This window comes from Cydia amplana, chromosome 12 (genome assembly GCF_948474715.1).
Source record: "Cydia amplana chromosome 12, ilCydAmpl1.1, whole genome shotgun sequence".
Lineage (NCBI taxonomy): Eukaryota > Metazoa > Arthropoda > Insecta > Lepidoptera > Tortricidae > Cydia > Cydia amplana.
In genome coordinates, this window is record NC_086080.1 from 4,443,442 (window position 1) to 4,459,126 (window position 15,685).

The 15,685-nt window shown below is 38.8% G+C and overlaps 1 protein-coding gene across 1 annotated transcript in view; it reads left to right on the forward strand.

The window, feature by feature from the left end:
* Window positions 1-13,820, forward strand: part of LOC134652804 (DNA repair protein RAD50-like) — a 32,001-nt gene extending 18,181 nt beyond the window's left edge. The window contains exons 14-22 of the mRNA XM_063507970.1: window positions 108-254; window positions 895-1,113; window positions 1,984-2,144; window positions 3,455-3,689; window positions 5,701-5,907; window positions 7,774-7,970; window positions 8,829-8,933; window positions 10,933-11,049; window positions 13,490-13,820. Of these exons, the coding sequence (XP_063364040.1) occupies window positions 108-254; window positions 895-1,113; window positions 1,984-2,144; window positions 3,455-3,689; window positions 5,701-5,907; window positions 7,774-7,970; window positions 8,829-8,933; window positions 10,933-11,049; window positions 13,490-13,736 (1,635 nt within the window). The 3' untranslated portion in view covers window positions 13,737-13,820. The remainder of the gene's footprint in view (window positions 1-107; window positions 255-894; window positions 1,114-1,983; window positions 2,145-3,454; window positions 3,690-5,700; window positions 5,908-7,773; window positions 7,971-8,828; window positions 8,934-10,932; window positions 11,050-13,489) is intronic.
* Window positions 13,821-15,685: the final 1,865 nt, after the last annotated feature.

The following is a 15,685-nucleotide window of genomic DNA, read 5'->3' on the forward strand; positions in this document are numbered from 1 at the left end:
AGGTTAGATAAGATAGGCCCGCCATTTAGTGACCCTACTAATCTAAAGCTAATCCCGACTGGTGTCTACAATATTCACATATTAATATCAATTTAATTATGTTCCAGAGAATCAAAGGCCTCCAAACAACAGTTGAAGAGCTCACAGCAGCGCTAAAAGAGCCCGAACAGAAACTGCAGAACCTCAAGCAGATATCGGGACACATGCCGCTCTTGGACCGGTACAAAACTGAGATCGCTATATCTACTAAGAAAGTAAGTTGGGTCTCTATTGTTTCCCAAAAAGTTTCAAGTCATAATGTAATGTTTGCACGCATTTTCGTTAGTCATAATTTATTTGGTTCAGAAACGCGTCATATTTCAGGCTTGCCATAAAACAAACCTAACCTAACCTATCTATAGGATAACCTTACGTAAATCCTGAAAAGAGGTTTCAATTTTATGAAATATTTGGGTGACCGAGCTTCGCTCGGAAAACATATAATAACTCGGAAATGCGCGTTTTCCCAGAGATAAGACGAAGCTAGATCGATTTTTCGCCCCTGAAAACCCCCATATAGCAAATTTCATCGAAATCGTTAGAGCCGTTTCCGAGATCCCCGAAATATATATATATATATAAATAAATAAATAAACAAGAATTGCTCGTTTAAAGGTATTAGATGATAATACGACTTGGCTAACGATGATCGACTAAACAAATAATAACTGGGAGTAATAATATTTTGACCCATCACATCACACGAACGTTTTTTCAGTGATTCGAACGCAGGATCAGTAATTTCGCAGATTGAGTCACTATCATGTCAAATCTAGATTGACTGACACTTTTAACTCAACACTCAACTTCAATCGAGAAAAAAAAGATAAATCACATTCTCATTATAATTTACAGTTAGAAGACATCCGCTCCCAATGCGACAACGGAATAGACACCGACATGACTCTAGATGAAGCGACCAGCCGCCAGCGCGACCTGCGACACGAGACCAGCACGTTACGGACCAGGGTCCGGACCAGTCAGAAGAAACTCAACGCTCATGTTCGCAAGCTGCAGACCAAGGCTGATGCCAAAAGCAAGCTGAAGGAAAAGATGCTCAATATACAGAAGAAGGTAAGTTGTTATACATTATACATAATTTAGTTGAGGACCCAGTCCCGAGCTAGTCAGAAGAAATTCAAGACAACGGACTAGACATCAATATGACTCTAGAAGCAAGTGAAGCGACCTGCGACACGAGACCAGCACGTTACGGACCAGGGTCCGGACCAGTCAGAAGAAACTCAACGCTCATGTTCGCAAGCTGCAGACTAAGGCTGATGCCAAAAGCAAGCTGAAGGAAAAGATGCTCAATATACAGAAGAAGGTAAGTTGTTTTACTTCATAGATGATGCTAGGAAAAGCTCTGCTCGCGAGACTTGGAGACAAGCTAACTTGATGAGTACCAGGATCTGAGCCAGTACAGGTCGATTCACGAAAGCTGGCACGAATGGAATGTACGAATATTTCATTGTATGAGTGACACCTGTATCGGTATACAGTCAGAGCCACCATTTTATTGGTTATGTTAATACACACGTAGATACTTTCATTCACTCATTCATTCCGTTCATGCCAGCTCTTGTGAATCGACATTATGGGCTCGTTTAGACGGCTCGCGAACGCGTATGCGATTTTAGTTACATTGCGGACCATTGAGGTTACATCAATTCAGCCGACCGATTAAATGACGCAATGTAATGAAACTCGCATGCGAGTTCTCGCAACGTCTAAATGAGCCCTTAAAGGCCACGCACGTGTTTGCAAGCTGCATTCGAAAGTTATGTTATGTTTAGTATGTCGCAGGTGAAGTAATAGTTAAGTTTTTTTTACCTACACCAACAATGAAAAATGTGTACGTGTATGGAAGTCAGACTACTTAACTAGAAATTTGATCTGAAATATTGTCCAGAAAGTAATTATACGTAAAACATTTTTCATCAGGTCCAAGGCATTTGCACTCTCCAAGAGGCGGTGAAACAACTAGAACAAGACAAGGACCGCTACAATGAAGAACTGAAAGAGTTTCAGGCGGCCACTGACGGCTTCAGGAAGGACTTGCAAGACAAGGAGGATGCTAAGACTGATGCTGCCAAAAAAAACAGGTGAGTCGGTGATAACAGGCTCCCATTTAGGTCCTTTTTTTATCATTTATTTACAAACAAGATATATACAGTGTATTACTAAAAGAAATTAAAAACTAGCTTAAATCTAAAATAGGCCCTTGAGGCATTGTACCAAGGATGCTGGCGACATTTCCTCGCTGTATCGCAATGCTGATACGTTGTGCGAGGTAGCCGCCAGTTCTTCGGTCACCAGTTACGTCAACCAGACGCTTCGCGATTTCTGCGAACAACTTATGCGCGCTGGGACCCCATGGACCTAGAGTTTCAACTCCAAATGGTACAAAATGGTACTCTCTACCGAGGCTCTTAGGTCCTTAGTTACTGACTTCAGGCGGCCTAGCCAAGGTGACTATCGCTTCGCCATCGAATCGCTTTGTGTCTCTTTCACTCTTCCATATTAGTGCGACAGTGACAGTTGCGTTTCGATCGCTACGGAGCGTAAGCGATTGGCGCGTTGGCTACCCGGCCAGGGCATCAGCTTACGGTATTTCTATCTTTTTCAAAATAGGGTATTTGACTACTAGTGAAATCAGTTTCATTTTTCGAACTGTCAAAACGATTTTGCTACTATGGAAGTTATATGAAACACTAGCATGTTACGTCACTATGAAATTACCTACTCTTTATAGTTTTATACGGGTTTTAAAATAGAAATTTTGTCTAAAAATAACTGCTGTCTATATGTTTGTTGGTGCTTTATTTCATGCATGGTGTAAAATAATTTATTTTAAATACAGTCAAATATCTATAGCATATGATCTAACATCAGATTTTTTTAAAAACCGGGACACGATATTCCTCAAACCACTAACGGAGCGGCAGCTGACGTTCACGAGACTTCATTATCCATCTCCTTTAAATATTTTATGAATTATCGCCCGATACTCGCTCGGATCACGGTCTATTAGTCGTATTCATTGTGACAAACTCTTTGAGAAACACTGGGTGCCCCACAACTATAGTCTGTCAAGCTGGATATATCAGTAGCAAACTGAAGTTCGGTATGATATCCCTAGGAAACGAACAAAAAGCAGCAATGTACTTCGAACAACGATGAAATGTCAACAAAACAGTTCCACAGATAAGACAAATGATACGCGATTTTCTAAAAATTCAAACGTAGTTTTTCTAACAAGCGATTTATCAAATTTGTCGCCTTTTTTCTACTGACAAGATTTGCTTGACCAACTAGACCGCCTGTTACCTCTACTTGTGTTTCTGTTTTCTTTTTGAGGTGTGCAATTGTTGTGTGTATTGTATTGTATATTTACAAAACTTTCTCTTCACAGATTAATAATAGAATCGAAGCGCAACTACATCGCCAAAGTAGTGAAAGCCGTGGACAGAATCAAGACAGTACTATCCGAGCTACGGCAGCACGAAGAAAAGAAAATCCCGCTGCAGATGAAGATGTTCAATGAACTGAACGACAAGCTTTCAGACAAGAGGAAACAGATACTCATCGATGAGAGCGTGCTGGGGAAGCGGAGGCATATCTTGAGGGACGAAATTGCTAAGCAAGAGGTATGGAAAGGACCCTGGGCAACTTTGTATGGAGCCTGGACCATAGAGAAATATAATAAGACCAAGAGTGCTCACTCCATACATCAGTTCAGACTATTAATTTCAGTGTCTACATCTAGCATCGAGTAGCGGAACTATCAGTACTGCTACTTGACAATAGATGTAGCACCGACCGGAAAGTCTTATCTCAACAGCATAAGACTTTCCGGTCGGTGCTACATCTATTGTCAAGTAGCAGTACTGATAGTTCCGCTACTCGATGCTAGATGCTAATAGTCTTTTTGGTACTAAAACTGATGTATGGAGTGAGCACTCTATGTATTTTTTTCTCTATGCCTGGACCCAACGCCAAGAGAAATGAGAGTAAGGTCATTAGATAGGTATTTCTATGTACTTCATTTTGTTCTATGGGCACCAAGCGGAATTCCATTGCAGAACTGAGATATTGGTATTTTAGCCAAAATGTCGTCACCCTTATTACCTAGGCAATAGAGTCCAAGTAAGTAAATTAATTGCTGCAGGGTAGATATTCGCGCACGGGGGCGAACACACCGAATGATTTACCGCGCTCGCCCGGCGGTGGACTCTATTGCCTAGGTAATAAGGATAATTTTGACTAAAATACCAATATCTCAGTTCTGCGATGGAATTCCGCTTGGTGCCCATAGAACTAAACGAAGTACAGAGAAATAGCTATCTAATGACCTAACTCTCAACTCTGTTGGTTTTGGGACCATTTTGACGCATAGTCCTTTGTGGATATAATTATCGTGTTCCCTAGCTTAGTGGGGCTGGAGACACATTTGCCATCTTCTAAAGACGCAGTCAGGCGTGACTCCGCGATTTCGTCGCGTTGCTACAAGTAGTAGTAGTAACACAGTACATACATAACACAGAGAGAATACAGAACAAGTACATGCGGCCCACACCAATTTTGGTGTCTAGTCATAGACTACTATGCCGCGCACCGCTACGGAACGGACACTTGCTCGCGTTTGCGCCACCTATCGGTCTTATCTGTCGTAATAGACGCCTTTTGTTAGAGAGTGAATCTTCTGTACCTAGTACTATTATTTATTCTGTGACGCAGTACAACGGTATTTCTCTACGTAGGGTCGCTAAAACATACAATAAACGAATTATTTTTTCTATGTACAGTCAGCAGCAAAAGTTGCTAAGCGGGCGAGGTGTTCAAAATTACCTTGTCGCGCTCTGGTTCGCTTAACCTTTTGGACGGCAATGACGGATATATCAGCACCGCAGGTCCAACGCCAAAGACGGATTAATCGGTCACATACCACAGAGGAACATAGACCTACGTGCACATGCATAAAGTTCAATTTCAGTTTTTACACTTCGGTGACGCTGACGTGGCGTCCGACATCGTTTGTGTTTGACACGGCGTCGAAAAGGTTACCATAAAGTCGCGTCAAGCAAGATCAATTAGCAACTTCTGCTACTGACTGTATTATTAGGTGTATTATGTAAATATGTACTGTATGACTGATGGGCGAGATAGAAAATTGAAAATAACATTTCACGTTTTCTCCATAGTAAATGTATGAAAAAAGTTTTATTTAATCTGTGGCTTTTTAGTACATTACCGTAAGTTGACCCCAAAGAAACTATTAATACTGGATAGGAATGGAATCGATTGGCATACAAAAATAGCATGTGAAAAATAAGTTTTCATTTTCATACAAATTGTATGGGAAAAGTTTTCCTCGATTTGTGGCTTTTCTAGCCGGAATTTTTTTTTGGTTCCATACAAGCTTTTGATCCTCAATAGGAATGGGATCGATTGGCATCAAAAAAAAAGTTTGTCAAAAATACCCTTTTTCTCGTATGTTTTTTCGAAAATCTGTAAAAGCCAATCTTCATTAATTTGAAATCGAGGGAAGGTCTTTTAAGACCGTTTTCTCGTAGCAGCACGGGATCTGGTAGCTGCCCTCACTGACCCAAAAAGAAAATCCACCCTGTATATTATAAAGTTTCTTTTTTTTTTTTCCAGCTCAACCAGCGAGACTTGGCCGACAACCTGAAACTCCGCGGCATCCAGACAGAGATAGGAAATTGCGAGAAAGAGATCTCCGAGATAGCGGAGAAGACCAACGGTTTCAACATGGACCTGCTGAAGGAAAAAAGCGCTCTTGGAGCCAAGGAGAAGCAGATTAGCAAGGAAAAGGAACAGAATAGAGGAAAATTGAGTGCGCATAAAGTAAGTATACTTACTACATATTTGTAGTATGATTTACTGAGATAGGTTCGTCAGTTACATTGTGTTAAGGGGACATCACACGTTTAGGGGGAGGGAGGGGGTCAAGAAAATGTGACTTATTGTGACATGGGGGAGGGGGGAGACACAAAGTTTGTGACGTCACTTTAACTTCATCAGTAACCGAAAATTTATTTAAATTATTTTATTCGCTGTACATTTAAATAACAAGTTTTTAAAACGATAATCGTTTTTATTCGTTTAATTTTCTTTCCTAAGCAGTTTTGGGTTATAAAATTACTAATATTTATATCGTCAAAAATATTTTGATAAAATATTAATAATACTTAGGTACTTACTTAATTCGATTTGGCGGTTTCGTAGAAAAAATGTGACGTCACACTAGGGGGGAGGGGTTTGCCAAATGTGACCAAGTGTGACAAGGAGGGGTCAAAAAACCTAGAAATTCGTGTGACGTAATTAATGGATGACCCCTAATATGTTCCTTAGGGTGGTATTCCCCCTGTCCAATTTCTTTGTCCAATGTGTATTTGCGTCTCTTTGCTTAGTGAGAGAGTGAGACGCAATGCATATTGGACAGGTGGGATACCACCCCAAGAGAAATAGAAGCTCCGCGAAGCGGGGTTTCGTAGATTAGTTGATTCCATTTATGTCAATCTATCAATTGCGTTCCTGCCAAATTTCGTCGTTCGTCGTTTAGATCATTCAATATATTACAGATGACAAATGTCTAGTATTGCTGCATTAGTCAACCGAAATAAATTATTATAGTAATATTACAAAGACTTACAAGTATATATTTGAAGTACATATTTCAACGTTAGTGTGTGCTTGAGACGTGGTTTCGATGTAAGTCAATATTTAAGTAATACAGATCACCCAATCGTGTGATATTTGTAACAATGAATTTACGGTTAAATCATTAAATTATTTATTCATTCGCAAGATTGTAGTACACAAAACAAGTTCTTATAATATAAAATGTCCAATAATTTCATCTATACTAAACTTAATTAAATTATTTATAAACCATCTTATACATACAAACTAATAGTATTTTATGCAACCGTTGTTTAAGAGGGGTCAAAAAAGGCGAGTGGCGTGAGTAACAATTTGAGGCGAAGCCGAAAATTGTTAATAAAGACGCCACGAGTATTTTTTGACTCAGTTAAACAACGTTGCATACAATACTTTTTCTACGACCAAGCACTTTGAAATAAAATTGTAAATTTAACAAATATTTTTAATTCTTGAAGTAGCAAAAATGGAGGGTACGGGCGGGAAAAGAATGAATGAAATTAAAAAAAATACATGTTTATGGTTCACTTATTTGTCAGAGATGACATTAAAAATAAGGTTGGCAACGCTGTATTTCATTCAATATTTTTTAAGCGGTCATTACACGAAGTATCGTAAAATCGCCAAAAAGATACTTCGTGTAAGCACAAATTCTTTTTTGGGGAATAGACTAAAGACTTGTCTTGACAACTATAAGGTGGGGTTTTAAAGGTGTGTGCACGACCCTTTAAATGACAAATAAAAGTACGGGAGTAGAAATAGTTATTTTCGATACAAGTGCGAAAAAGAGGAAATTCGAAACGAGTGGCGATAAATTAAAACACGACCGAAGGGAGTGTTTTAAATCGACACGAGTTGCGAATTACCTATTCGCACGTGTATCAAACAACGTTTTACAGTACATATGGCACTTTAAAGTTTCGACATACGCACGAAAAGTGCTATTTTACGCACTAGTGCGGAAAAGTAGCCCCATATGTACTGTAAAAGATTATATCATTATATTCATTATACTTAGTTGTTTCAATATATATCTTTATCTTTTTACAGGACAGACTGAAACAGTGCAAGCAAGACTTACAAAACATGATAGACGAAGGCATAGAAAAGACCTACAAGGAGAAATACTACCAGCTCACGGTGACCAAGGCCATCAGCAAGGACATCAAAGATTACTATATGGCGCTGGAGAAGTGCTTACTAGAATTCCACAAGGAAAAGATGAAGAATATCAACCTTATTGTAAGGTATGAGGTTATATCTGCAGGTTTTTATTGACCGAAGCGTTAGCGAAGGTCTCCGTTTTAACCTTTTCGACGCCGTGTTGACAAAAGCTGTCACGCTGACGCCACTCACCGAAGTGTCAAAACTGAAATTAAACTTTATGCATATGTATGTAGGTCTATGTTGCTCTGTGGTCTGTGACCGATTAATCGGTCTTTGGCGTTGAACCTACGGTGCGGATATATCGGTCATTGGCGTCCAAAAGGTTAATTCGCCCATTTTGCTTTCGTATGTCCGGATGTTCTCCTCTACAGGTCGCATTTCTTAACCGATTCTCGTGAAATTTTGTGACCAGATTCTATGATTAAATAGTTTTTACAGTACATATGGTGCTAATTTACCGTCCTAGTGCGGTAACTAGCACTACGTTCGTATGTCGAAAATTTAAAGGGCCATATGTACTGTAAAACGTACAATACACGTGCGAAAAAGTAATGCGCAACTCGCAATTTATCGCCACTCGTTGCGAATTTCCTACTTTTCGCACTTGTATCGTAATATACTATTTTCTGTGGATCCAGTTTTAGGATTTTTTTCTAAATGCGAATATTGGGATATGCATATAGTGTCTATGGCGCTTAAAACCATTGTGAGTTCACTATGATAAGCTATAAGCGATTGTGTTTTTATCAGTCATACAATACAATACAATTACTCTTTATTGCACACCTCAATAAAATAAGACAATACAAATAAAACAAAAATACAAACAGAGGTAAACAACAGGCGGTCTTATCGCTAAAAAGCGATAAGACCGCCTAAAAAAGTAAAAACCTAAAAACTATATAAAAAGTTATATATTAAAAGTTTTTTTTTTTTAGAGAAATGTGGAGGAAGATCTACAGAGGAAACGACATAGACTATATCGAGATAAAGACTGATGGCGGCTTAACGGACGACGCGGACCGGTACAAATATAACTACAGGTAATTTTGAGTCTGTTATTTGTTCAATTATTTATGCTGCATCTCTTTATGGCAAAGAAAACGAATGCAGAACCAATTTTAACGATTAAATATTAGCAGTAATATTGTCTTTTGATGCAAAAGTATTGTAAAGTAGGTATACAATACAAATACAATGCATTAATATGCGAAATTAACAATATCAATTGCGTGGAGACTGAGTTGTCTTATAGGGTGATCTATTATACATACTTCTATAATAGGCTAGATGACAAATTTTCATTTATGGTATCAATCGATCAGGTTTGTTTTTGGGATCAAACGTCTATATGGGACTCATTGCATTAAAGCTATTGCTTCATTCAAAAGGCAGATAGAGTCAAAGGCCGAAAGTCGCACTTCACTCGCGAAACGCCCTTGACAAAAGTATAAGTGAACGTGACGTCAAGGTCACTGAGAGTCCATCTTGAAGTATGGACAAAACAAGAAAATTGCGTTTTTGTCGGTGAAATATTGCGTTAATCTATATAGTTGCTATACAATCTTTTTTTGGATAAAATGTAACGAATCGAATGGTATCCTTACTTATTTCCTTTTTGGAAGTAAAAAAAAAACTTAAATTTTGAAACTTTCAGGTCCTGTATTTTTGTATTATTTGCGTATATTATTTTAATATCCACATTATTGTGATAAATTGCTCGTTTGCTATCTATTTTACTAGATTTTGTTATAAAATTCAACATGTGTCATCATCCCTATTATTGTAGGAAAGTGACATTTCGTTAAAAGTAATTAATTCGACTAAAGTCTATTTTTTTATTTGGTAGACTAAAATGACATTTCATAGTATGAACATCATGTGTCATTTCATACTATGAAATGTCGTCTACCGAATAAAAAAATAGACTTTTCTCAAAAATGGACGGCAAAGTCGACGTTGCCGGTTAAAAAATTGGTCGCGAAGTGCGTAGTTTATGGTCAGTCAAAAAATTAAAAAGTTAAAAACATTGCAGTCTCGATTTCGGGACTGCAATGTTGCATACAAATTCCATTATTTAACGAGTTCCAAACTTTTTAAAAGTTGAAATGGCCATATCCGATGAAGGTGTAGGTCCAATTAAACAGCCAAACAGATGATCAACACTTATTATTATAATGTTGGTACCGCGACTATTTAGGTGTCACAAATAGGTTGGCGTATTTTCAGCAGAAAAATACACTTCTTTTTTTTTAAGGCGGCAAAGAAAATATTTTTAATTGTTTTACTTTTTCCAGTGATAATTAGACCGTTGCTCCGGTAAATAATTTCTATTTCTTGCACCATTTTTGAGAAAAGCACTATATATGACTCGGCTGGAAGGCTACTTGCTGGCTTCGGATTCAATTAAACGGACTCCCAAGGTCGTCCGTTTAAAACGAATCCTCAGCCAGCAAGTAGCTACTTCCGAACCTCGACAATAATGTACTATTAGTCGGTCGAATCACAAAATAAATACAGTACAGAAGTCAATCACATGTATGCACTTCACTTTTCATACCTACTCTCGGCGGTCGCTCTAGGGTTGTCAACTATGATTTATGCACAAAAAACTATCGTGGTAGTGGCACTCGTATCTAGTAGTGGCCGGGGCGGGGTGCTTACCTACCTACCTAACTGTTCTGTTTAACGTTAAAACGAACCATCTAAATACAAGCAGATACCTACTTACCTCTCTGAAACCACTGGTAGCTTAAAAAACGACAATTCACCATTTAATGTTGAATTTAAACAACCGTCCACTGAACAGTTATAATAACTTTTTTTTTGTTTCTCCATTATTGCACAAAAAAGTTCACAGACGCGTGTCTCAAGCGGTTGACACTCGCGCTCGCACTGGTCCCAACCGGTCCGAGATATCGTGTCTGTGAGCAGTGTCTATGTGTACGTTGCTCGAGTGCACTTTGTATGTAGATTGATTTCTGTACTGTATCTGTTTTGTGGTCGAATCCCCAATTTGAACCTTATGGAACGTGGTTGCAGAGTGGTGCAGTGCAAGAACGGCGTGGAGATCGACATGCGCGGGCGCTGCTCGGCGGGACAGAAGCTGCTCGCATGCCTCATCATCCGCCTGGCGCTGGCGGAAACCTTCAGCACCAGGTTAGTCATATTTTTCTCACTTGCTCCGTAATTATTATTATTATTATTTTATTCTTTTATTTATTTCTCTTCTTAGGTTGGTTTTTTACAATATGGATATAAAAATAAAATACAAAAACACTTATTATTTGTATCTCCTTTTTTGGGATCACGGGCCTATAAATCCCGGTCTTTTGATAGGCTTGCGTGGGGATATAGATCCAACACGTAGAGGCCCCTTGGAGAGATTTGATGTCATGTAGAACGCCTGCTGGAACCCGTTCATTATTATTATTTGTATCTCCGTTACAAACTCTCGGGTTTTTAAGCCCGGTCATTTATAAGGCGTGCGTGGGGATATAGATCGTATGCCTGCTAGAACGCCTGCTGGAACCCATTCATGGGTACATAAATAGATACCCATAAACCGGTTTCAGCAGGCATTATTATTATTATTATTTGTATCTCCTTTTTTGGGATCACGGGCCTATAAATCCCGGTCTTTTGATAGGCTTGCGTGGGGATATAGATCCAACACGTAGAGGCCCTTTGGAGAGTTTTAATGTCATGTAGAACGCCTGCTGGGACCCGTTTACAGGTGCAACAATAGACACCCATGAACCGGTCTCAGCAGGCATTGGGACTATTGTAGAAAAAAGTGAACAGAATACCGGTCTATGGATTGAAGTTTGGTTGGACTATGAGACTGGGCTATTGCAAAGACTTACGGGCACCTGCCATAACAAGGTTTACACAAGTTATCGAGGCAGGTGGTGACTTGCCGCGCACTAGATGGGCCCCTGAAACTGCCGTCGCGAAGACGACCAGGGGCAACATCGGTGTGAGCGGCTCAGGGGTGTCGAGAGGTGTACACCGCTTTCTACCCAGTGACTTAAACAGCCACTGTGCCAACTCGCGCTTACGCAAATTTCACTTCCACCCCTGGAGCATATAGCTCTAACGACTCCTCTCTGTACGGCCAATGAAGGCAAGCCAGAGCCGAGAGTCCTGCGGGTCCCCTTGGGGTTCCACTCCGACCGACGAAGACACGCCGGAGATGGAGACCCTGACCGACTCTCTGGAGCACTCGGGTCCGTGGGGTCGTTACTCCCCAATAGCTCGCCACAAGCTGCCCTGCGGGCTTATTATTATTATTATTTGTATCTCCGCTACAAACTCTCGGGTTTTTTAAGCCCGGTCATTTATAAGGCGTGCGTGGGGATATAGATCCAACACGTAGAGGCCGTTTGGAGAGCTTTGATGTCATGTAGAACGCCTGCTGGAACCCATTCATGGGTACATAAATAGATACCCATAAACCGGTTTCAGCAGGCATTATTATTATTATTTTTCTTATTTCTTTTATTTTCTCAGCATTTCATAAAATACTGGTGTAATGGGATGCACGGGCCAAAGCCAAGTGCATCTCATATTAATCTTCTAGGTGTTGGTCGTTTTGGGTTTGGTTTGATCCGGGTAGAGTTTATGTGACAGATGGACGTTGATTCTGTGTATTAGGGAGCTGTAGATCATTCTGAAGAAATTTCCTAACTATTCGGCATGTGTTCAAAATGACTGCTTTTTGCATTACTACATATGAAGACGGCGGCAAAGACAGGGTTTTTATGGAGGCATGTAGCTGTTGTGGGATAACACCTGTAGTGGACAAAACGATAGGAACTATGGTAACGGTTCTGAGTTTCCACATCCTGGCTATTTCATCCTTAAGGTCAATATATTTAGTTAACTTTTCTGCTATTGTACTTTGAAGATTATGTGTGTTTGGGATTGCAATGTCAATTTATTATTATTATTAAAGCCTTTTTTATCCCTTAAATGTGTTAATCTCTAATTTAAATATATTTAATTACATTATATATATTTTATATTAAGGACCCCTGTCGGGTATAGGCCTCCTCCATGTTTTTCCATTTATCTCGGTCTTTGGCCTTAATTGCCCAATTTTCACCGGCTATGTCTATAATGTCTTTTGACCATCTCGTTTTGGGTTTTCCTGCTGTTCTTTTCCCATACTTTTGCTCCGTAATATTTTTGCAAAATCATGCCTAATTTTTGAGGGTATATGAATGGTTTTTAGGACTCCCTACCTCAAAAGCTTAGCGTACCCTTCAGCACCAGGTTCTCCGTTCTAGTATCTCCGAAACTATTGGGTCTACAATTTTGAACAAAATACACAAAATAGTTCTTTACCTATAGTATAGATGACAGAAACCTATTAGAAATGTCAAGCCTAACTCGGTCTTAATTACTTCGTTTTTGATCCGACCCATGCGGGTTTTGTAAAGACATTTCACTCACATTTCACATAAACGTAAATTATGTAATGTACCCTTGGAACGCGAGTCCGACTCGCACTTAACCGTTTTTTTTTAGATTACACCTCCGAGTCGAATCTTCAAGCCTTTTACTCTATTATTTACTTCTAACTTTCTATTCTCAGGTTCGGCGTCCTAGCACTAGACGAGCCAACTACAAACCTGGACCAGGAAAACATAAAATACCTGTGCATGGCGCTCAACGAAATAGTCCAAGAGCGAATGGGCCAGAAGAACTTCATGTTTATCATTATCACGCACGACAAGGAGTTTATCGACTCGCTGGGACATATCGACCAGGTGTCCCACTACTATGAGGTATCGAGAAACAACAAGGGAAAGTCCGAGGTGAAGAAAGTGTGCTTCTCTTAATGTGCAATCTCAAAATTTAAAAAAACTATTGTGGAAAACAATTTTTCACCCTGGCAGTGATGTTTTTTGAGGGCAGTAAATGTATAATTAGCCACGTAAAATGTATGCGTTATTCTTAAGGAAAACTATAATTGCCTGCCAAAAACTTGAATTATTCAAGATCTTGGTGTAAATGTCTGATGGATTATTTTCGTGAATTGTTAACTGGACCAATGGTCAGGGCAATAAATAAGGGCTCATTACAGTGCGAGTACTCGCATGCGTGTTTCATTACATTGTGCATAATCTTTTACCAATTTTACCATCGTATTTTCGCGGAGACTACTTTATGCTACTTCAGTCAACCTTGTACTGAGACTGACTGAAATAGCATGACAAATACGAACATATTTGATCCCTACCCCTACCCTCAATAGTCGGCAATGTAACTAAACTTGCATGCGAGTTCTCGGGCTGTCTAAATGAACCCTACTCCTCAGACTGAATTTCTTTCCTTTAGTGTTCGGTATCAAACTTGGATCAGGGAACCAGGGCTCGGAACCGGTATTGAAAAATCTATTAATATCGTTCCAAAACCGTTATATTATTTCGTTCATTAAATACCGGTTAATTGATGGAGCGCGAACTAAAAAATTACGTTCTTTCTCCTAACCGGTAAGAAGAGGGAACGGAATTTTATGGTTCGCTAGGAACGATATAATACCGGTTACCCTTGGCTTTCGGAGACTCGGTTAAACTCGTTGACATACGTGAAAGAGATAGGAATACTTATTCTATCTATCTCGCTTCGATATTTTCAATTTAACCGGTTAATTTCGTCCCAAAAAAACGGAAGGCGAACGAATTTGACATAATTCAGTATCTCAATAGTTCTTTAACCGGTAACCGCAAACGGAAACGAAATCCTTTTCGTTCCCGAGTGAATGAACGTAACCGGTTTGATAAATAAAACGGTTTCCGAGCCCTGCATGGAACACATTTACTGTCTGAAGCGTGAAACATTAATTAGTTTTGCAGCCCTAGATGTGTGGTTGAGCCAGGGTGTATTAAGTTCACAACTTCCACGTATTTCGAAAGACGTTTTTTTTATTAAAATTATATATTTTTGTTCATAAAGGTTGCTAAGGGCTGTGCCTTTTTTTTTCTATAACGGAGTTGTATTTTCAAATCGATGATGAATATTGGTTTGTTTGAATTTCCATTATTATATGAATATGATTTATAAAGTATCTAATTAAAATTTAATTGAAAACTGATTGAGCATAGAACTATAGGTACTCAATAGGTTTTACCATACTTTTCCTAAATTGCGATATTAATTTCCTATTTTTTGACATTTTATTTCGATGATAGTTATACGAATTATTCTGATAATATTGTGTAAGTAATTAGTGCATTCTGTTTAATTATCATCCAACAATATGTGTAAGTGGCAAAATGTTCATACATATATGTTATATACATACATGTTATAATAATATACACTTATGGCAAATCTGTTAACCCTTTATTTGGTCATGTGCATTAGAATGCACATATTTTTTTACTATTTTTGTATTTTTGGCTAGTCTTTCTTTAAGGCTTGGAATTACAAATATTACAATCTTTATTTCTTAATCAGTATCAAATAAGGGGTTACTGCAGTGCTAAAATAATAGTTATACAAATGTATGATTTCTCCAGTAGAATAAATAAAATGTTTTAGGGTTGTTTGTTGGCAACTACACTAAAATTATTGGAAGTATATGCTTACTTAAAAAAGCTCGTATCCTCGTAAGGCCCACCATAATTTTTTTTTTTAAATTTCAACCTCGTATAGTAAATTGGAATGAATTTCGTTTTTTTGGGAAAGCAATGAAACGAAAGAAATGTTACTTCATTGGTATGAAAGGATCTAAACGAAACGGATTCTCTTCTCTTTGAAACGGAGTGTACACTGTAATGCACAT